Source organism: Camarhynchus parvulus, chromosome 6 (genome assembly GCF_901933205.1).
Source record: "Camarhynchus parvulus chromosome 6, STF_HiC, whole genome shotgun sequence".
NCBI classification, from domain to species: domain Eukaryota; kingdom Metazoa; phylum Chordata; class Aves; order Passeriformes; family Thraupidae; genus Camarhynchus; species Camarhynchus parvulus.
Window position 1 is genome coordinate 18,888,999 of NC_044576.1, and position 23,486 is coordinate 18,912,484.

At 42.7% G+C, this 23,486-nt stretch overlaps 1 protein-coding gene across 1 annotated transcript; it reads left to right on the forward strand.

Annotated features, from left to right (window-relative positions):
- The first annotated feature begins 5,640 nt into the window (after positions 1-5,640).
- On the forward strand, positions 5,641-22,291 carry RPP30 (ribonuclease P/MRP subunit p30). Its single transcript, XM_030951617.1, has 11 exons — positions 5,641-5,780; positions 6,724-6,779; positions 7,106-7,162; positions 7,842-7,916; positions 8,453-8,524; positions 13,087-13,176; positions 15,283-15,399; positions 18,845-18,874; positions 19,288-19,325; positions 20,421-20,500; positions 21,838-22,291. The coding sequence occupies exons 1-11, from the start codon at positions 5,699-5,701 to the stop codon at positions 21,945-21,947; spliced, it is 807 nt and encodes a 268-aa protein (XP_030807477.1). The 5' UTR covers positions 5,641-5,698; the 3' UTR covers positions 21,948-22,291.
- The last annotated feature ends 1,195 nt before the right edge of the window (positions 22,292-23,486 follow it).

Consider the following 23,486-nt stretch of genomic DNA (forward strand, 5'->3'; position numbering starts at 1 on the left):
AGAAGATCACACCCCTTGATATAGTAACATGCCAGACAGTAAGGACTAAAACCATGAAACACCTGCTCCTGAGTGCCCCTCACATGGTCAACATGAGACAGAAGCCAGGTGAACTAGAGAAGGAGAGGAAAAGTGTTGGTCCCAGATGTATCAGTAACTGTGAGGTTTAAATGAGGGAAGATCTTGCATCACTACAGAAAGTTTTATTGAAGTATGCATGGGACAGGGAAGAACTGTTTGTGTGGCTCAGTAGTAAGAAAGGCTGCAGGAGGGTTGCACATTATACTGACTTTAAAATCTGCTTTGAAGACAAACCTAATAAGTATCCAGTTATTGGGAGGAAAAAAAAACCAACAAAACCCTCAGCTGACAGTCCTACAGACTAGTGAAACACAAATCCATAGCAACTGAGGCTTCCAGACTTGACTCACAGAACACAGACTGAGCAAAGGCAGAGCCTCCTGTGGTCAGAAATGCAGGGTTTGGTTGTTCAATTGCTGCCCTTCCCTACCACCCCCACATCTTGATTTGACTAAGATAATAAAATAAGCAATGATAAGCTGCTTGTTGGGCACCTCCTTGACCATCACCAAGTTGAAAGAATTTTCCTGTTCAGTCAAGTGTTTCCCTACACTTTGTTAGTTGCTTTATTGTGTCCAATCACAACAAAAGCAACAAAATCACAAAATAAAAATCCCTGTTTAACCACCCAAAATGTGTTCATGAGCCTTGAGTTACCCCACCAGGTGATAAATGAAGTATTTTTTCCTCTTCAAGCATATTTGAAGCAAATATTAGGAAGAAAAAGGTCTTTAGAAATTGCAAGGATATATCTAAGTTAAAACATTAAGGCAAAACTTGGAGAGAGAATGTTTCCTTATCGGTTGGACATATTTTTCAAAAATAGTCTCTGAAGCACAGCTAGGGAGTTAGGAACTTAGTAAATTTTGTTCAAAATAGATTCTTATCACAAAAGCTGATAAAATTGTACAGTTTAATACTCCCATTAAAAGCAATCTTTCAGTTCCTTAAAATGTCACTAAGGCAGAGCAAATTATAATCTGGTGCTTCCTGCAAATGCGTTAACACAGTTCATTAAATCAGTCATTCTTCTTGACAGCTTTTCAATACACTTTTGGGATGTGACTCTCTAAATGTTCTCAGTGGATGATACACAGGATCATTTGGTAGGGTAGGGATAACTCCTACCCATTCCAACCCAACAGTAGGACTGAACCTTGTCTTTTGTTCTGTATCTTAAATTCCCTTACAGTTCATTCCAAGTTAATCACTTGATTTCTTTCCTTCTCAAAGGCCATAGTACCACTCTTTGAATTTGCTGTTGTAATCTTACCTTTGAAGAAACAAAGCAATTTAAATCAATTTATGTACCCTTACAGAAAGGGATTTATGTACTATTGCAGAGATGTGAAAAACCCTGGCAAGACAAAGCAGCTGACACCTCTCTAAAATATGCTCCTTTAAAGCTTTTTACTAGGACACACCTAAAATAACTTCCAGTTTCCCAGGCTGGGCTGAATCTGGTGAGGTGCTTTTCATGAGGGTTTAGAGGGTTTCACATGGCCAGTGCCTGGAAAAGAATAGAGAATCAATCATTCCATGAGATGACATCTATTCTAGGTACTTAAAATAACAACAAAGGAAAGTAGGACTCCATCTTTCCAAGGGTACATCCCATTTTTATCTTCAGTGATCCTATCTAAAAATTCTAACACATTGTTCCAGACAGAATACAGAAGTGAAACAAATGTCCAATTAGGTATCAAGAATAACAAGCTGACATTTATTCTCTACCCAAGAAATTACTTTTTCACCTTCCATTAGGCTTCAAAAAATATAATCAAATCATTTTTCTGGCTGGGCTTAGTAAAATCCTGTCCTTTGAGTAATTTAGGCTCTCTATGCATAAAAGCCTCTTAACATTTACATATACCTCCAATTCTGTGCTAAATCCTTTGTCCCCCATTCTTTCTGCACTGAGTAAAGTTAAACTATTTTGTTAATATTTGATAATGTACTTTATTTACAAATCTCGCCTTTGGTATTTTTTATTGTTATATAGAAAAATTTCAGATTATAAAAAGAAAAAAAATGCAAGAGAACTTTTTACTTTGATTTTTTCCCTCTCTCACAGTAGTTAACTCCTCTGTTTAATTTTTTCCCCTCCTCCAGAAACAGTGCTGATCACATAACATCTTCAGCATTTGTTATTGATACTAAGTGTATACTACAGCAGTGGTTGTTGCTATCAATTCTTTGCTGCCATGTTAGTGAGATAAGGTAAGACAGGTCATTAAGGCTATACAGTTTCCCAAGTACATTTTGATTTAGTGGGGTCAGACTGTATCTATCAAAGTGTTTCTGTTGGAAAACCCTGAATTAAATCCTGGATCCTTCATCCCTCCCTGAAGGACTTGATGCTTGCAGACAGCAGGTCTGTGCTAACTTGGAGGATCCTGACTGAAATGGGTCAAGGGATGCAGTGCAAGAGCTTCAGCAGCAGAGGAGAAAACGCTGACAGCCCAGCATGGTAACACCTTCCCTCTCACAGCTGCCTCTAGAAAACAATAGCCCTGCTCATCTTAGCCTAAAAAGTTGAAGGCACTGCTACATTCCCCTTCTTAAGCCATTCAATATTGTGCACATGGCAGGAAGGTAACATAAGTATGTAATGCAATAAACAATCAGATCAGAAATTTTTCTTGTTCTTTTGTTCTTTCTTATCATCCCCTCTTTTGTCCTTCCTTGCCTGAGAGAGCTTATCTCCTTAAACTGTTGTTTTCATTTGCCTGTCATATCTCTTCCCTTCTCCTTCTTTTCTTTTCTCTTTTCTTTCTTTTCTTTTCTTTTCTTTTCTTTTCTTTTCTTTTCTTTTCTTTTCTTTTCTTTTCTTTTCTTTTCTTTTCTTTTCTTTTCTTTTCTTTTCTTTTCTTTTCTTTTCTTTTCTTTTCTTTTCTTTTCTTTTCTTTTCTTTTCCTTTTTCCTTTTCTTTTTCTTTTCTTTTTCCTTTTCTTTTTCTTTTCTTTTCTTTTCTTTCTAGAGGTATTACTGAAACCTTGATTTTTATTCCCAGCATGTACTATTTAGCAACTAACACTTGTCTAATTTCTAGCAAATATGTTGCAGCTGCACTTTTCTGCCTTTTCTTGTCTTTGTGAAGATAAATCATCATCACTCTGTGGCAGTAAAACAGAGAGGTAACTATTCCCATATTTGGTATTTCTTACCATTGTCAAAATAAGTACTTTCATCTGTGCAACTTAAATATGAAATTATGTCTTCCCTTTTTTGAAACCAGCAAATACTAACAACAGCAAGCTGGCATCTGAAAAGAAAATGAGCAATTAAGACAACATTTATGCTTAAAATTCTGTATCACTCAAAAGAGCTCCCAACTCTGAAAACTCCATCTGTACCTTTACATTGGAGTTTATGGAGGTTATGAGGTTATGATAAAAGTGACTGTGACATTCATGTTACTGAGTTGCTGAGGTAGATAGTATTAAATAAAATCTTAGCACCCAAAAAGTGCCAAATGCAGAACTAAAGCAAAAAAAAAAAAACCACCGTAACAGTTGCTACCATGGGCTGCCCATTGAAAATGTATTAGAAGAATTGTGATGGTTTCTGCATTAAAATTTACTGAAAGGACTGTCTTGAGGTCTAAGTGTATTGAGAAAGTAACACTTGGAGTGAGGAGATCTGTTTTCACCAAGGAGAACTTCAGGACAGCAATGAAACAAAGCACGTTAGAAGCTTGCAGCTCAACGGTGAGGAGCATAAGGAAGCTCTCCGCAGACCATTGGGGCTGGTGTAAATAAAAGCAGTAATAAATAAACAATCACCTAGAAAATAAGGCTATGCACTGTTCTGGGTATGATTCGTGATACCTGCTGCCAAAAGTGCTTCATACTTGGATTCTTACACCATTACAGCAAATACAGTTCTACAGATCTTCTGAATGAAGATCTGCTTAAATGTCCTCCATTTTAAGCACCTCAGAGAAAGGTTTCTTTTGCTTGTATATTGACAAACACAAAGGCTGCTTAATCTTCTTTGGTATCTCTGAACACCGTTGAAGTAGGACTGTTCAGAAATAACTGATACATGCTTCTGGGTCGCCTTTTACATTCATTAAGACAAATCAAGTTCCATCAAACACTGAGCCAAAGAAAACCTGGAATAATACCTCAAGCTACTCCATTTTCACACACATCGAAGAAAAACTTTGGCAATATCATTCAGGCTTTGCTCTATCTTCAAATGGCTGGCAGAGAAGCAGTATTGGCTGATGTGATGTAACAGGCAAGCACCTTACAGATGCAGATGGACTCAGAGCTTCTTTATTGAAATATCTTGATCTAATATAGTGAAGAAAAAAAAGCCACCATAGATATGGCATGATCAACAATGGTTTACCAGCTGGGGGTTTTTACCCCTTTCAGAGTGAGGTGGAACTTTCCAGCCATACAAATGTGGGAGCTGTTTTCTACTGACCCTCAAAACTGCTTCAACTCCTAGTCCAGTGTCAGCAACCCACAAGTAGCTTCTCTGCTACCACCATCCCAGGTATCTGTAACTCATCAGGCAGGATGTCCAGAAACATGCCAAGAAGGCGCTGTTGTTTCTAAGCCATACATTGTTAACCAAGTGATCTCTTTGGTAGAAATGAGCCCCAGGTCCCCACAAGCCCTGTGCACCCACCTGGCGCAAGCTGCATCAAGGTCTGACCCTGTAAGGGGGGACGTTCAGAGTTTGGCAGCAGCCTTGGCCTTGGTTAGAATCAGTTTTACCTTATTAAGAATTCAAGGCTCCAGATATTTCATGGACTTCCCTTGGTGAGCACTTAGCCCAGTTTGAAGATAGAAAAGGCGAAGGACGACCTGGTCTGGCCACCTGAAGCTGGACAGGAATTGCAGACCTGCAGTCTTCAGCAGCTGCTCTAAGTCACCAAAAACCACCTACTGAGAATTTCCATTTGTATTTTACACGTTGTGTGCTATTTATCAGCAGTAGAACAGTATTAGTATTTTTTGTGGCAGCGCTACACAGTGTACTTGTATCTGATTCATCGGTCTGTGAGAATTCCTCTGTCCTCTTCGGTGTCAGGGGGTATCTTTGACATGGCAGCTCGGGGCTTTGTAGGAAAGAGAATAACTATGAAACTGTAAATAGAAAAGATTGGATTTGATTTTTATTGGCAGCGTTCAGACAGAGCTGAACCAGTTTCACAAGGGATAACACGCCACTGGAGCAGGGCTACCGCTCCACCTGGTGGGCACCCGGCGGCTCCGAGGGGCGCGGCGAGCCTCGGCCGGCGCCGCTGGGCCGCGGAGAGCGGCAGAGCCGCTCGGGGATGCCCTCACTCGGGGGATGCCCCTCGGAGCCAGCTCGGGGCGCGTTCCCTGGGAACGAACCACGATCCTGGGGGATCTCCTTCAGGACCCCCGCCTGAGACCTGAGCCATCACCGCACAGCCCTTCCCCGGCCACCGCAGCCCCGTGGCGAGGCAGCCAGGGTCCCGTGGAACACGGCCCCGCCGCGGGGCTGCGGGAGCCGCCGGCCGGGACGGGCGGGACTACAGGGCCCAGGCTGCCGCGGGCGGGAGGGCGGTGCCGCCACCGTGCGCCGCCGCCGTGCCGGGGCCGGGGCCGGGCCTGCCCGCTGCGCCGAGAGCATGGCCGGCTTCGCCGACCTGAACCTGCCGCAGGCAGCGGACAAGAAGTCCCTGCAGAGCCTGCTGGAGGCCGCGGCGCACCGTGAGTCTGCGAGCGGGGCGGGCGGCGGGGCCGGCCCGGAGCTCGGTGGGGCCCAGCTGGGGAGCGAGGGCCGGCCCCGGCCAGGAGGGCAGCGGGACGGCAGCGGCGGCTCCCCTGGCACGGCAGGCACTGCCGGAGCCTGCGGGCTGGGCTGGCACAGCTGGACTCCCCGGGATGAGCCTTCCCTTCCCTCCGTTTTCCCCGGCGCCGCTCCGCTCAGCCCGCGGCTCTCTGCCAGCCCAGCGCCCAGGGCTGGCTCTGCCCGGGACGGGGTCGCAGGGGAAGCTCCCGCTGCGCCTTGCAGCTCTGTCTCTGCCTGCTTGTCCCAGTGGAACAGTTGTTTTTTCCCTACGTGCACAAGTTTTTCCGCCTGCAGTTCCATAGGGCCCGGCTGTTTTCCTGCGGAGCTGTTGTTCAGCCACGTGCTGACCGTGCGGTGTTTGGGGCGGGAGGTTTGAATGCCCCTGGCAAGTCTGTCATCCTCCCCAGAGCCTGTGAACCATACCGTCTCCTCCGTTCAGTCGCTATCGTTTGGAATTGCTCGCTTTGCCTTCTCGGACAGCTGTATCTCTGCCAGCTTTGCGTTGTCTGCAGTTTTTAACAACTGTCCTGAGTAGAGCAGTTTTCCACAAAGAAAGTCGTAAACAGGGCCAAGCTAGGCCAGACCTTTGGGGACACCAAACTCATATATTTGTGTTCATAAAGCTCTACCATTGAGTAAGAGTTGTCAGGCCTGGGCTGTGTTAAAAGCCAAACAGATTTTTTTTTCTATTTCAAAGAACTTTTCGGGTAAACCAGTCATCTTAAAAAATATTGTGAAATCTAAACATGCACGTGATTATTAACTGTAAGACATTTAAGTAATGAGTATTTTACAGTTTTCTCATTGGATTTTTTCCCTTTTTGTTGACTGGACAAAATATTTTCACTGTGTGTTTTTCAGTGGGATATTCTGTAGTTGCACTTAATCATGTCATCGACTTTAAAGAAAAGAAACAGGTAATTTTTCTTGTTAATTTGTTGGTAATTTGTTCTTACTGTTTTTCTTTAGTAAACCTGCTGCCTTATTGCATGTTTTCAGATAGCTTTAGCTGCAGAATGCACCTATACACACAAGCACAAATCTCTCTATTTGTAACAAAACTCCCATTTTATATTTCAATAGAACTGCCTTCGGATTAATTTTTAATATGGTTCATGTACTGTCCCACAAAAATAGTTTTCTTAGTGTAGTAAATTTCTTCTTAAGATTGGAACGCAGTTTTTGTTTACATGTAAACATAACCGATGACATTTTTAATAACTTTGTCCTGTTCTCTTTCAAGGAAATCATCAAGCCAGTATCCCCTTCAGAGTTGTTTCCATCTTTGCCTATTGTACAAGTATGTCTAGTTACGGTCTATATATATACACTGTTATTCTGAGTTACCCTTTTTTATCTTTGTGTGTTTGTGTATGTGATTTTGTGTATGAGGTGTTAATCAAAAATGAAAAATAACCATTATTTCATGGTTGAAACTCCAAGCATTGGAAGAATAGTAAACTCACATCAGGGCAGGCTCTATTCATTATTTTTGAAATTATTAAAGTTGCTTTGTGTGAATTTTGAATCTGCTTGTAGTTGGATAATTACAGTATAATTCTTGAAATTTAAGTTTTGAAAATAATTTTGTGGTTTTGATGGAGCAAAATTTGGATATAAAGAAATACAATAATGTGTTTTGGGTCACTGACATTGATTAATTCAAGAACTGCTTTTCCTTGCAGTTGTGGCTTGCCTGGGGAATCATAGCAGTAGTAAAACATACTCAATTTTTCTGCATGGTTGTTTTTCTTTTTTTTCTTTCTTTCTATTCATCCTTCCCCAGAGAAACACAGTAAGTCATTCTTTGTAAGAACAGATATAATATCAAAGAGATAATGTAAATAATTATATAGGGAATTGTAACTACAGACTTTAGAAAATTAGTATAGCAAGACTATAAGCATACTGGGTGGAAATTACCACAAAATTTTGCTTTGGGTTATTAAAATTTTTTTATATTATTCTTTTTTCTGTAGGGGACATCTAAAAGAATTAAAGTCTTGACCCGGCTAACACTTGTTGTTTCTGATCCTTCCCACTGTAATCTCTTGGTAAGTATACTCAGCAGGCAATTCTGCAACTTTTATTTTCTTTTCTCAATGAATGAATGAAACTTTGGAAATTCTATGGGGACAAGATCCTGGACTTCATAGGGCACTCAGCAGTGGTTTCTGAGATTGCATCTCTACCAAGTAATGTGATCATGAGGAGATGCAGACCTACAAGATTGTATATGGCTTCTGTTGATCATTTGTCAATATGGAAAAACAGTTCTGTTCCTCGGTTTCTGGACTTCGGTGCATGAAGTAGAAGACCATGAGTAACCCTTGCATCTGGTTATGTTTTTTGTGGTGCAAGATCAAAGCAAAAAGTGTGAGTGTCTTAGTAAATTGGTGGGACAAACCTCAAATTGAGAATGAATGACTTCATTGTAGAAACCTGCTGTGTAATTGGATGATTATTGGCTTTGTTTTAGTACTTGACAGGGAAAAACGTTTTTTTTTTCTCATTGTTTTGGTTGTTATCATTGTGCATGGCTTTGTCATCTGTCAGAATTCAAAGTAATAATTGTTTGCTCCTTTTATAGAGATCAACATCTGCAAACATAAGGTTATATGACATCATAGCAGTATTTCCAAAAACTGAGAAACTGTTCCATGTAAGTACAATCATCTCATCAGTAATGCTCATTCAGTAGCCTTCAGTGCCTTGTGCTAATTTAAGTACGTGCTTTGTTTTGATTTTATTTCCCATTTTGTGAAGGCCTCATGGAGTTAATCAAACATTACAGGCTGCCTGGGCAGTTGATGGGCTGAGGGGTTTGGGAAGATTTGCAGAAGGCTGCAGGATCCTGAGGTGATAGGTTAAAGTCTGAAACATCTGCCTTGTCTACCTGATGAAGGGACTTGTATGCCCTGCACTGTGGTTGCCTTTATGTACTCTAGTGAGGAGAGAAAACATCCTTTTTCCCCCCCAATATATGTGTACTATCATCATGTAGAAAACTTCTGTCTTCAGTTTTAGCTTCTCAAACTCTTAACAACTTCCCTGAAATGCACTTATGATCTTCTATTAGAACTAATTGTTCCTGGTCTCAAAAATGCTAGGGAGGATTTTAAATTGGAACTAATGTGGTTCTGATGGCTGTTCGCCTCCATTTCCTTCATATTTTATTTAAATTGTTCTCAAATACTTGATAACAGCTGTCGATGTTCTGATTGGGTGGAGCACCTTGAAACAAGTAATGGTTTTGTCAGAATTTTTCTTACAAAACCCAAAATTGTGAGGTCTGATCTGTTGTAAGCTGGTAAATATTAAGTCTGAATTGGGTGAGTAGGTGGAAGTGTTCCATCTCTGTTAGCCTTGGCAGGCAGACATGCAGTTTAAAGCAGTGTGAAGGAGGGACAGGGACAGCAAAAAAAAAACTGAGTTTCTTTGAAGAATTTACTTTCAAAGGGAGTTTCTCAGTTTAAAACTGAGTCTGGTGGTTGTTTTTTTTAAAAATAAGTTAAAGCCACTTTCTAGTACTGCTGAGTACCTGTTTTGCCGCATTAAAATTGTATTATTCTGTTTTGTTTTACTACGTTATTTCCCCTCCTATTTCAAGTCTTGTCCAAGTAAACTACAAAGCAGGAGGCTGTCAAAGAATATGAACTTTAGAGAATTTTTCGGCAGAATTCAAGCATTAATTATAAGAGTTACAGCAAAATGAAACAAATTTCTGAATTTTATTTCCCTTGAAAGATTTTAGGACTCTTCAGGGTGTGACAGAGGCAAATGGTTTAAAATATTTTTTGCTGGCCACTCTTTCTTTTGATCTCTGGCAATAGTGTAAAATCTCATTTCTCAAGTGAGCTCAATCAGTTTATCATGTGCTTAAACAAGCACCTGAAACTAGGTGATCAGCTGGGGTGTGCTGTGTTGTTTTTTTGGGAAAAGGGTATTCTCTCACTTAAGGGTTATTAGTGTTTATTTTCAGCCATATCATGCCTCCTGCTGCAGTTGCACATCCAGCTGTGGCAGTGTTTAAACAGCCACTCATTTCTGCAGGTCCCTGCCTGCTTTGCTGCTGGGGCTGCTTGCTTGCTCAGCTGCGTGGCAGTTTGCTTGGAGGAGCCTGCTTGTGGCTGAGCAGTAACCAGAGGTTTTGCCAAGTTCTTTTCCAGGCAGATCCCCTTTCCCAGAGTGATTCAGCAGGCAGCCCTGCGGAGTTGTGCCAGCGCAGAGCGGGTGCTGTGCTCTGGCAGGCCAGTGCACACAGTGCCTGGCCAAGCTGACACTCTGGCAGGTGATGGACAGGCTGTGAGGAAAGAGGCAGGATTGTCAGTGAGATTATCTCCATTGCTTCCATGCTGGCAGCACGTTGAGCTGGGGAGGGAATCCAGGCGTGTTTCTCACAAAGTGCATGAGGTGAAAGACTTCATTCATCCTTCACATTCAGGGCAGGTTTGTATGACTGCCTTTTGTTTAGAGATTTTAGAATGTCTTGCTGTGGAGAGCTGATTCAGGTTCACAGAGGTATCACACAGGTGAAAGGGACTTTACACAGAGGGTTTCAGCACATACAGTTTGCCTCTTACAGCTCATGGATATTTCATTATTAAGAGTAAAGCCTTCAAGAGTGGGTCTTGCATGACAAATTAACTTCCTATTGGCTTTTGGTAACTCAGCATGAGCTCAAGAGCATCATCTTTCTTACCAACAATTTGGCACTTGTATTTTCTCCATAGAACAAGATTTTTCATGTTTTTGTGAAAAAATTACATGACCATTGGAGATGTACTCCAATTTTAGCATGGCCCAAAAACTAGTCTGTGCCCTTTTGTCACAAGCCAGGGAAGCTCCTTTGTGTCTGAGTGTGGCAGTGATATATGTACTGAAAGATGTGCTAAAATTCTTCAAATAATTTATATCCTTTAGGGGATGAGGGAGCCACATTTGTGAATTGTAGAATGGGCTTCTTGTTTAAGTCTCCCAAAAAGATTCTTTTGGCCTGCAGCAGGAATGCCCACCCCATGTAGGTAATAGGGTACTTGCTGCTTTTCAAAAATTTTGCTTTCTAAGATTTATGATTGTTTAAATGATATAAGTTAGCCCTGTCTGCTGTTTCTAAGCACTTAGCACATCACTAATATCTAAAAATACCTATATATATACATCTGAAAATGTAGTGCAAAGTCAGATTTCAATGTTTATTCCTAAAACGTTTGCCAAAGCTTGCTTCAGAGCACCCAGACAGTGGCAGATGCATTTATGAATGGCTGGCTAGAGTTCTCCCAGCAGATGGGGCTCTTGCCCACAGTGCTGCTGGGCTGTGCAACTTGCTGCATGTCATTTTCTGGATGAAGTTGTTGCACTTCAGATCTTTTCATAAGGCAGTGTAGCCTTAGCTTGACTGCATATTTGATTTGTCTGGGAGCCAGAGCCAGGCTGAACATTAGAGTATTTGGAGAAATCTACTCTCCAGTTTTTCATGCAGTGCAGGAATTCCTCATATGTGAGGAATATGGCTCACAGTTTGATTTTCCTTGGTGGAATTTTCTGGCATGTTCATGTCACTGGAATCCTGTAGATATCCTGGCTTTTGAGTCACTCCCTGTCCCACTGTGCTTAATTTGCAGAATGGTGAAGAGTTTTCCAGTGTTTCTGGAGCTGATTAGGAAGGCTTGATTTCTCATCAAATAGGACAGCTTGCATGTGTCTGATGTCTATTCTTGCTTCCCTTAATTTTTACCATAATCTCTTCCTGAATTTTTTATGACCTCACTGACATATTTTCTAGGGCATGATTCAGAGCTATTTGTTCTGTGCATGTTCCCATAAATCACCTCTGTGTAGTAGTTTGTACCTCATGTAAGAAAAGGAGGGAAGCTGACTGTAGTAGGGCTGAACTTGCAAATCTAATTCTGTGCCATAGATTCCGCAGGCAGCCCATGTCCTGCCTAATGGAAGATAGACAAAGTTAGGGCATGAAGCAAAAGTTCAGTCTGAATGTCCTGGCAGAGACATTTCGACTTCAAAAACCTTGTGGTTTGCCTGCATGTGTACTGTGGCTGTCTTGTCTAGGAGAGAGTGCTATCAACAGCTTAGAAACAGTCCTAAAGCTGGGCCTGTGCTCTCATCTCCATCCAAATTCCATGTGAACAAACTGGTAGAGGACCAGTTTGCCAAGCAGCAATGTGCCTTGTGTTAGAGCAGCCTTTACCCTTGGGGCTCCTCACAGCCCCCACTGCTTTTGTGCCAGTGGGAGGAGGGATGAATGGTTGGCACCTGGCCCAGGTGTATTTGGAGCAGTTGCTGCCAGGTTTCTGAGTGCAGAGAGTTCCCCTACACACAGAAAATTCCTTTTCAACTTCTCCATCCTGTCTTACCTTCTTTGTTACAACACTGCTTACAGACGTTAGTCTGGCCCTGTGTAATCATCCTTACAGAGTAGGCATATATAATTCCTACTTTGGGTGCAGGAGATTAATGTCAATCAAGGACTCCCTTTTAGGTCCCCTTAATTTTCCCTGTATCACAGTGTGAAGTCTCTGCTCCTTGTTCATTTCCTCTGTCTCTTAATACAACCTGTAAATTGTGGTGTGAATTCAAAGCTAAATTCTTAAACTGCAGCCTTCAGTGCTATCTCCAGACTCTGCCAGAGTCTGTCAGGAGGAGCTGGCTGTCAGGAGGAGCTGCACCCAGACAGGAAAGGGAGGCTCTGGGGACTGGTCTCCAGTATATGGCATGCAGCACCAACAGTCACATTCTACTTTTTTTCTCATTCCGTTCTCTATTGCTTCTGGTAAAAGTAATTAATCCTGAGAACCAAGAGGTGCTGCACTGGAAGCAGAGCATGATGGGACAAGGGGCCTTTCCTGGGCTCTTCCCTTTCTAAACTGGGGTTGGTCTTTATTATCTGTGAGTTCTTTTGTCAAAAGCCAACATTGCTCCTGCATGTCCTCTGTCCGATAAAAACAAAGTAAGTACTTCTTTGGGGTTGACCATTATTTCATTGTAAAATTAGTTTTGTAAGAAAGGGAAGACTTGGGTTTTAAGTCTCAAATGCTGCTGTTGTATTGGCATATCTGCAATGCATAGTACCTCTTAATTTTAAAACTGAACTCACCCTGGAGAGACATTTGTTGCATTAAGAAATGAAGGAGAATATTAGTGCACCTTAAGCTGGTTATGCATTTTTGGCATATCTAATAATCTGTTCCTATTTCTTTGCTGTAGATTGCTTGCACAACACTAGATGTGGATCTGGTCTGCATAAATGTAACAGAAAAGCTGCCATTCTACTTCCGAAGGCCCCCTGTGAATATGGTAAATTTACATCTAAATTGTATTCTTGCTGTTAGAGTGACATTAAATACAAAATCTGAGTCGAATTCCCTACTGCTTTCCACCCACCATTCCTATCCAAGTGGTTCTTTTATTTTCTTGCATAATGTATAGTTTTGTTTCAAATGTCCTTCATTTCAGAGCCTCCACTGCAGCAATTAATACACATTGATGTATGTTCTTTCTTTTTCTTCTCCTGTCCCCCACTTAAGAAGGCAGAAGTGGTGTTCCCAAGGAGTGGAAACAGAGCCTTCAGGCCACTGTGCTGCTAAGCAGGGAGATATGGTGTGATTGCTGACAAAGCTGCTTCCCAAACCAAAATGGTACAGCTGTGTCAAAACAGATAAACAGCCCTTTGATTTAAAAGACAGGAAATGTGAATGGCAGTGTTAATTTAGGAGAAGGATGTTGTGCTGGTTACTTGAAAGACAACTGTATTGAGTCCATACTTGGACAAAAGAATGTCTTGGTATGTCTTGGTAACCCAATGTAGCATTGCTAAATATATGCTGTGGGACCCAAGATGGCTATCAGTCTGGATCAAATATAGTTCTGCCTGCTGTTGGTAGTTTGCCAGAAAACTTAATCTGCCTGTGCTCTTATGGGAACTTGTTTTCTCCTCTGAGTGTATGTAAAGGTTCATTCCACATGGGCATTCTTGGCTGATGTAGAACGTAGTTCTCAAAATTTTAAATTTGGAATTGGCTAGTAATCCTACTTCCTTTTCTTATAAAGTTTTGACCTAGAATAAAAATTCAAAATTAACTAGAATTAATTCTGAGACAGAATAACAATAATACATTGGCATTTATGGTAATCTGAGGATTTCAACATTCCACTTGGAATAACAATTTTCTATGAAACACTGTATGAAAGTACCCTAGCTGTCTAAAACTGCAGCAGCTGGCCCAGGTCAGGAGCTGTGTGGCTCTTAGAGCCCTGTGTTGGGAGACATTTTCCTTGCAAGCTACCTTTCATCTTCCACAGTCCCAGCCTCAAGGCAGTCTGTCCGTTTGAGTGGTCTCTGCATCCTGGGGCAGTCAGCTCTGGTTGTTACAATGCCAGACAGATTGGCAGGCAGCTGAAGTGGTAGAGATGAGGTTAAAAATCACCTTGACTGGAAATTGGTGTATTGCCATCACCTGTTTGGTTTTGATAAATTCAGACTTCCCTTGTTTGCACCTATCAGGCCAGATCTATTTAGAACATTTGATGCATGTATAACTTCTGTTGTGCTTGCATACAGAGGTCATGCATGGGTGGGAGCTGGATTAATTCCAGCTGTATTCGGTTACTGGACTCTCTTACAGTATTACCATTGCAGCCTATTTTAAAAATATTTGTGTAAGAGTAGAGTATCATTTCAGGCAAATGTAGGATTGCCATGGAACAAAGAACTCCTGGCCTTACATTGTGTCTTTATTGCTAGCATACTGTGTGCATGTTGCTTAACCTTTCTGTGTTTGCGAAAACAAGAATACTGGGCTTTTGGTGAGGCACTGGGACAGATAGCAAAGGATGTCAAAGCAGCTGAAAATATAACCAGTATTACTATTTGAAACCTCTTCTGTGACTCAGTGTTTTCTAACATTGTCACAAACACCAGAGTATGCTGTGAGACAGGAGAAGAAGGGTCCTCGTTGCTGCTTTTGTGCAAGGAGGAATTCTTCATCTGCAATACATGGCTGCTGAGGGAAGTGGTGAACTTTCTTACAGCAGGGTGTGGGACTAGAGGAGCTGGGTCCTCAAAGTTTCAAGACAGCAAATAACCAGCAATGGTTTTCTGTCTCCTTGACTGATTGCATGTATATATTAGTGATAGCCAATTACAGCAAATAAGTGGTTGGTACTTGTTTGTTAAACCTCATCTATCTGTCCAAGATTTATGCACACGTATCTGGTGTACAGTGAAGCCTCCCCCCACTCTCCTTTCATGCTGTGCTCTGCTCTTACTGGAACAATTCTGCCTTATTTTTTTTGTATGTGACACAGTTAAAGTGAGAGTAAGCTGCATCAATAACAGACAGCAGTTGTTAGATTGTTAGGCTTCTCTCCTTTTGATTTTTGATCACTCTCTTTCATGTGAAGGCAATAGATCGAGGCATTTACTTTGAACTTCTTTACACGCCTGCCATCAAAGACTCTACTATGAGAAGATACACAATTTCAAATGCCATCAGCCTGATGCAGATCTGCAAAGGAAAGGTAAGCTCTCAAAGTGAAAACAAGGTAATTAAATCAGTTCAATTTTTTCTGGAGTTGTACAGACTGAGCCATTTTAGAAGAGTTTGATGCTGGGACATCTGAAGCTGTGACTAAATCTTGGCCTACTAACACAAGGGCACAATCATTGTAGCTCCAGGTACTTCCAGTCTTGCACCACTGCATGCTTTCGTCTTAAGCTGTCAAGCTGTTAGATTCTTTTTCCAGAACAACCCGTGTGTTGTTACGGTATGCAGTTCCCAAAAACAAAGGAAGGAGGGGACGGAGGGAGATTAAAGTGCCAGACATCTAAGGTTTGCACTAGAACTGAAATTCATGTATTTCTTTAAAATCTTCCACTTCATATTTCTCATTAACCAAAAGCTCTTTTGACTGCCTACTTTGAATATGGGGGCTAAAAACCAATTTTAAAATAAAGTAGAAATCTTGTTTTGTTAACAAGTAAATTCTCTGTGTCCAAAATAGACCAAACAGCTAGCTGGTCTCAGCCAAGGCTTTGCTGCAGTCAGATGAGCTGCATTCTTCCATGCTACTGAAGCCCAAGGAAGAAGTAACTTTGAGATGCCTGTAACCCGTTGCTTTCATAATTTACCTCCTCCCAGGCTACCAGGTTAAGCTGTCTGTAATGCTGTGTCTTCTCATGCCATGTTTTTTAATAGGGGGTCATATCAAATTTAACAGAAATGGTAGCTCCCCCTTCTGTATTGTAAATGGCCTCTGCCACATGTAGCTAGTCCAGAGAAGCTGGATTTGGAAAATCTGAAGTGGGATGTAGAGCTTGGAAGGTAAATTAAAAGTAGATCTGTCATTACCTCAGTTCTCCTCAAGCATGGCAGCTCTTATAGAACAGCAGGGTGGGTCAAACAGATTCATTTCCTTGATGCTACAGAGGAGGTGAGTGTTTGCACAGCCTCTCCTGAGAAGCCCAGCTCTGGCATGTAATGACATGACGTTCTGACTTGGACATGACTTCTATACATACCAACCACTTTCCTTTGGAATTCCCTTTTTGATATTGCTCCTCTTTCCTCTGTGCAGTTCAGGATGTGCTTCTCACGTGGTGTTGATGAACTGGAGAGCCCCAGCTGAGTTGATGTTATGGATAGGGCAAGCAAGATGTTCAGGCTCTCAGTCTGTGCACGGTGCCCTTTCACTCTGCATCTGTCAGTCAGGGTTTCATGTGTGGCTGGAAGGTAAATCAGCTGGAGCTGCACAGGACAAGTTGTTGTCAGGCACTGGAAGAGGACTGCTAGCATGTCTTTGTTCTTTGCTTCCAGACTCAGTAGGCTGGGGACCAGCAGAGATGGTTATTAGCCCTTACTGAGAGTTTGCCTCTGTCAGTGAGATGGAGGCCCTTGCTGAAATGAAACCTGGGATGGCTGGTCCATGGGCTGCTTCTGTTGGTACCTGGCATGCAACTCTCATGTTCTGTAATGTTGCTCAACCCGTGGTAGCTTTTGGATCCTTTTATTCCTCCTCTATTATAGCGGGGCAGAGAACCTTCAGAAATTTGCTTGTGTTCTCAGAGCTGGCATTGAGCAGTGTCTTTAAAACATTAAAATGTGCAGGGAATGAAGGAGAAGCTCCCCTGCCTTGCCAGACAGAAGGTGTGTATAGCCACAGTCCCTCACCTGCCGTGTTTTGGTAACTGAGTTGGAGGCTGCCTGGAGCAGTGTGCTGAACAGCTGCTGTCTGCTTTACCTGGGGAGATAGTGTTTTGCCTTTTAGATTTGCCTTTAGCTTTTGCCTTGGATTTGCCTTTGCCTGCTGCTCCTTCACTTGCCAGCAGTGCTTTTCTTATCTGCTCTTCTGTCCCTCCTCCATGTTACCTGTCTCCTGGTGAAAGCCTTTGAACCAGGCAGAGCGTATCTCCAATGCCCAGCAGTGATCCACAGTCCTGTGCTGGCTTCAGATGGCTCATACAGCTGCTCTAGGAGCTTCTCTGGGCCTGGGTGACAGGCATTGGTTGCTACGGTTTGCAGCAGGAAACTTGAATTTTCCCAGCAAACTCTTGCAGTCAGCACCACTTATGCCCAAAAGCACCTCTGGGATCCATAGTGTAGTCATTTTAAAGGTGAAGTATTCAGAAAAAAAAATGTCCTAGGCTCCATCAGGATGTGTGCTGTTAAGTCACTTTGTTGTATATATTGCTTCTGCTTCTGGCTTTCCTTGTGGTGAGGCAGTCATCTGTCCCATCCTCTTCTCCTCAGCACATGAGGAAACCTTGGGCACATTGACCATGCAGTCAGTTTTACACTGGTCTTTCAGCTGTTGAGTTCTAGCTGCACGCAGGGCATTTTCTTCCAGTGCCTGCCCAGCTCTTTGTGCTGTGGAGGTGGCAGGGGAAGCAGAGCAGTGTGGGGAAACCCCACCCTGAAAGCAGAGCTGGGTGATGTGTTGGTGGTACTGACATCAGAGAGGGAAAGTCTGTCTCTGCCTCAGCACAATTCTAATTCTCACCCACTCAAGCAGGAATTCCCAAAGCCCTTTATTCAGTATAATAAAAGGTGCAAGGAGATTTTGCTGCTGCAGAGTTACCAGCTGAGCTAAACAGGCCCCCCTAGGTGGGCATCCTTGGAGCTCAGCATCACAAGAGCTCTGGCAGCTGAGCTGTGGGATCTGCCAGCCCCAGTGTAGTCACATACCTGTTCTGCAGAAACCTTTTGGGGGAGAAGGATTTCTCTGCCTGGTGATTTTCATAGGGGTGCCGGTGTTAAGGGAGAGGAGTGTGTGGCACAAAGTGGCTGCCACTGCCTAAGTGTACATACATCTCCTGGACCAGTGTGGGTATGGCCAAGGCTAACATGAATGCTTAGCATTGAGAGGTACTGCAACAGTATAGGCTGAAAATCTGGGAGCACCAAACTGTCTAAAGGTACTGTCTGTAAGCTGCTTCTGGGGGATCCTGGATTCATAAATCCATTTCTGTTACAGCTCAGGGTGAGTTGTTGTTTATGTGGGGCCTTTTTCAGCTGGTGTAAATAAAGGAGACACTTCTTAATGCAGTGCCTGCAGCTCTGCATTTTTTCTTTACCCTTAAGGGCACTTTGAAGTCCACTATGAGAGATACAGGCTGATAGGTGATTGCTTAATGCCATCACTCTGGACACTTATACTGCTTAGCCTGTCACTCCAAAATGAGATGTGCTTACTAATCTTCTATCTGGCTGTGAGAGGTTTGTAATTGCAAGGGAGGGCTTGTGCCTGTGCCCTGTCTGTGTAGGGGACAGGGCAATAACTAAGTTTATCACGTCCCCAAATTAAGATTCCCACCCTGAGTTCATCTGAGGGGATCAGATACTCTGATGTTTAATTGGGCTCTGAGCCTGAACTTAGCTAATGCTCAAAAATTTTTGCATCTTGCTGATTTTTTTTCATTTCTTGGTGCTGTCTGACAGATGAATGTTTGTACTCTTTTGTTTTCCAGAACATAGTTATATCTAGTGCAGCTGAAAGGGTAAGTCCCAGATTTTATTTTTAAGTCAGAACAATTTGAAGATTTATCTGTGGCTGAAAATACAGCTTTAATTACACATTAAACATATAAAAATGTATGTTTAAATATGGTTGCCATTACCAAAGAATTGTATTGTGGGTTTTGGGACTTTTTTTTTTGGCTAGTTGTTTTGTTTTGTTGGTTTTTGAGGGATTTTTTTTGCTGCTGCTGTGGTATTTTTCATGACAGTTTTGTCCCAGATGGACACTCTATTTGACAAAATAGTGGTATTTGCTTGATTTACTGTTATCTTCAGTAGCTTGCTATTATATAGCATTTAATCTTGCCTATCTGATAGCCTTGCCCTGCCTGCTCCCACTGTCAGCCTAACAGCAAAGGCATTCACATATACAAACTTCTTTGTTTTGTTTTAGCCTCTAGAGCTCCGGGGTCCTTATGATGTGGCTAATCTGTATCCTTTCCCAAAGTTCAAAGTGGTTTTGAAATTCTTTTCATCCTTTACAGTCCCTGAACTTTATACAGTGGTACTTGTTGGTGACCCATTCAGTGAATCAGGGCTCTGAGTGTGTGTGGAAGGAACAACAGATCTTGGTCATGGGGTGGCAAAAGAAGCCACTGTAATTAATAATGTTTGTGTTCATCTCCAGGAAAGTTTTGTTGTGATGTGCATTAATGTTGTGTGGGTGTAAATGGAGAAATTAATAAAACCCATAAAAATCTAAGCACACTATGAACCAAATGAGAAATTATTACTTAGGATCTCCAAAGTGTCACATTTTTGGTGGCAGAAGCTATAAAGTTGTTTTTTGTGTAAAATTAGAACTTCCTATATGAGCAGTAACTGCTTCTGTTCTGGATTTTCCAGTCCTTAGTTATACATGTAATGTTAAATAACATTGTTGTGTTCTAGAAAGAAAGGAGAGTGTCTTGTCTTCCCTTCTTTTAGGAGTTCAGATGCATTTTTATTACTCTCCCCACCCCTGAAGCACATATTTGGCCAGTCCCTGGAAGGGAAGGAGCGTGCTCTGAGTCATGAGAACCATGTGGGAGGCTGTGTGGCCTGGAAGGATCTTATGCACAATGTTTTTTCTTCCCTCTTAAAATGAGCAGTCAGGCTCAAGCCAAATTAACATAGCTAAGGTGGTGTCATCCCTGCTAAAAGTGGCTGGAAACTTCAGCATAATGCTTTTGTATCAGACAGTGCCCTGTCCCCAAAGCTGAAATTTTCTGAGGGGTAATTTTTTTTCTTGATTATGCATATCTAAAATGTTTCTATGTTGACAGACTTTTATTTTCAAAAGTACAGCTTCTTGTCTGGAAAGAAGCAACATTGCCAGGAGCTTTCCAGGAGGGCTGCTGGGGAACTGCAGCCAGGAGATTTGGGTGCCTCATTTCTGCTTCTGGATAACCTTATGCAAAATGTCACTTTGAGTTACAGCTTTGCTAATTCACAGTTATTTGTAGAGTAAGCAAGCCTGTCGTGCAGAGAGCCTTCCCTGTCGTGTGTGTTGCTTCCTGTGTGTTTGATCCTGAGCAGCAGTGACAGAGGTTTGCTGTTTGGCCTGTCAGAAGGTGAAGCAAAGGCAGCTGTGTCCACCAACTGCAGAGCCACCATGCTGCATGGAGGTGAGCACTTGTAAGCTCCTCTAAGTAATGTGTGCATTTGTTAAACTGAGTTCTTGTGGATGCATATTCTCCAAAAGGTCTGAGACCTTACAGAGCAAGTCAGATCAGGATTTTACTTCTTTGTCCAATGCATGAAGAGGAGCTTGTGTGGCAAGGCTCTTTTATTTTCCCTTGTTGCCATGTTGGCAAATCAGTGGCTGACCTGGCAGTGCTGTCTGTGCTGGAGGACACGTGCAACCACATTGAGTCATAAAGGATTGAACCAAAATAGGAACCTGCTGCTGTGCTTCGTAGTCAAACTACCCCATTTCAGAAAGGTTTGAATGCTGATCTTAGTGACACTCACAAAAACTCAGTGATTGACGTAAAAAAAATTTGCCTTTTTGCAGCATGTGTGCAGAAGCAACCTTAGTCATGTCTCTTTCTGATGCTTTTAATACGTGGATTATTTCCAACTCACTCTTCAGTGTGGAACATTTCAAACTCATGGCAAAATCAACAGGTTCTCCTCCAGCCTGCTGCTCATCTACATAGAAATACAGAGTTTATCAAATTTATGTGAGATTTCTCAAGCCTGTCATCTATCTTATCTGTGAAATTAAATAGCAAGTGTCATTTCCCTTGACCCAGAGAGGATACTAGCCCAGAATAAGTCAATATATTTTGTCAAGGTTCTTGCAGAGCCTCTCTGCTAATAGAGTATTTGTAGGGAATAGGGAGTCTCTTCTAACTCAAATTTTGCAGAGAAGCTTCCCACCAGTAATTACAAAATTGGATTTGGCTCAGTAGGTTATTTGACCAGTATTTCATGATAATGTTGAGAGTTTAGTAAATAAAATTCTTGAATACCGTAAAATACTTCCTTGGTATGTAGGGGATCCTCTGCCAATACAATTGTGCCCACATAGTCTAAGAATCCTGGGGTATGTGAATGCATTTTTTAGTGTTTTTTTAAGAACAGTATGTTTGGCTCAGAAGTGCTTTTGACAGTACTTCAAGAATGTGTCCTTCTGTGATACTGAACTGACTAAGCCTGGTTTCCTATGGTTTTGTGTCTCTACAGCTCCTCAGCCCCTGCAGACCTTGGTTTTCCTTGGTTTGCTATAATTCTACACCCACCATTGTATTTCCCCCGCTATTTTCTCCACTCTGTAATGCAGTGAATCCCGAGCTCCTGCCCTTGCAGTTTGCTTCCCTGCTGTGTGTGCTGACTGGCTGGTTGCTCTTCCTCTCCAGCTGTGGGTTGGGACATGGACACCTGAACTGAGTATGCCTTAAATGCATTTTATTTTAGCATTTGAAGTGCTGGTACTGCAGCCTCTGCTTGTGTATTCCAGAAACTCGAAAGAGTGCCTGTGGCGTGGTGTACACGGTGAAGAAGCCTCGCAAGGTTGAGGAGGAAGAAACAGCAGTGCCAGCCTGCAAAAAAGCTAAGACTCAAGCTTGAGGACTGAGCAAGTTGTCAACAGAAGCCTCCATCTCGTCTTTACCAAGTGTTGAGTTTTCCTCCAACCTCCAGCCAACCTAATTTTTCCCTTACTACCTTGCTCAGCCCGCAGAAGAATTACTCTTCCAGCATTCAAGTGAGGAAAACTGTGTGAATGAGACTGCTGAATAGTATTCACCACATCTGAAAGGTCATGCTGGGCTTCTGGCCAAGGGCAGGAGACTGACTCTTCATCCTCCCTTAGGTGTCCTGGAGTGAATGCAAACTCAACAGAACATTTCTAACGTGGAAGTTTTTACTTATACACGTGCATTCCTTTTTTATTAAAAACATGTCTAAGAACACATGCCTTCGTAGTCTAGCTCTTCTGGTTTCTCAAATTTTAAATACATCTCTGTGCAGCTGCAAGCCTGTGGGTGAAGTTTACCTTCAAGTGGCCTGTGAAGAAACTTTTTAATCAGCTCCTGAAGCACCATATGTAGTAAAGTTTCTTCTCCCAGGTTTCCTGAAGCACATTGCTGTGGCCACTTGGGTGCCTGAATGGTTGAACTGCTGCCGGGTTAGGTGATAAACAGGCTGAGTTAGCCAGCACTGTTGTAATTTCTGTTTCCTGCCAGGCTTGCTGCCAGTGTGCAGGTAATTGGGCAGAAACAAGCAGGGAGGTTGTGGCTTGCAGTGAAGGGCAGCAGGTGGAGGTGAGCTGTGATTTCTGTGGAGAAGGATGTGAGCACACATCAGGCCTGTGGCTGGCAGGGTGGCACTTCTGAGTTACAGTGCTTGTGTGAGAAAAGTCTCATCTGCCTGAAGCTGTTGGCCTCAGTCTAGGAGAGCTGCCTGCAGACAGAATAGGTGGTTCTGCTTGCTCCTCTGGGTTTTGTGCAAATTCACTCCAAAATTGGCATTCCAGGAAAAGCTATTCATTGCTGCCTACTTCTGACTCCACCTTAGGATAGTGCCCCGGACATTGCTTTGGCCAGACTATAAAGCCAGCTGACATGGGTTGGTGAAGGAGTGTGAGAGCCTCTGGCAGATTTGTCTGTCAAGCCACCCAATGGATAATCGGGAATTTAACTGAATGCAGCATCTAAATACCCCTCTACTCTGCTCCCTCCCACCTGGAGTGCTATGTCCTCAGCACAGGAAGAACATGGAGCTGTTGGAGTGTGTCCAGAGAGGGCCACAAAGCTGGGAAGAAGGATGGAACACTTCTGTGTGGAAATGCTGAGAGAGCTGGGGTTGTTCAGCCTGGAGAATAGAAGGCTCCAGCACCACCTTACTGGGGCCTTCCAGTATTTGAAGGGACTTACAAGAAAGATTACTCCAGAATATTCATCACAGCCTGTTGTGATAGGACAAAAGATAATGGGTTTAAACTAAGAAAGGATGGATTTAGTCAGGATACAAGAAAGAAGTCTTTTACAATGAGGGTGGTGAAACACCAGCACAGGTTGCCCAGAGGGGTGGTAAATGTCCTATCCCTGGAAACATTCAAGGCCAGGTGGGACAGGGCTCTGATGGTGTTGTAAAGGTCCCTGCTCA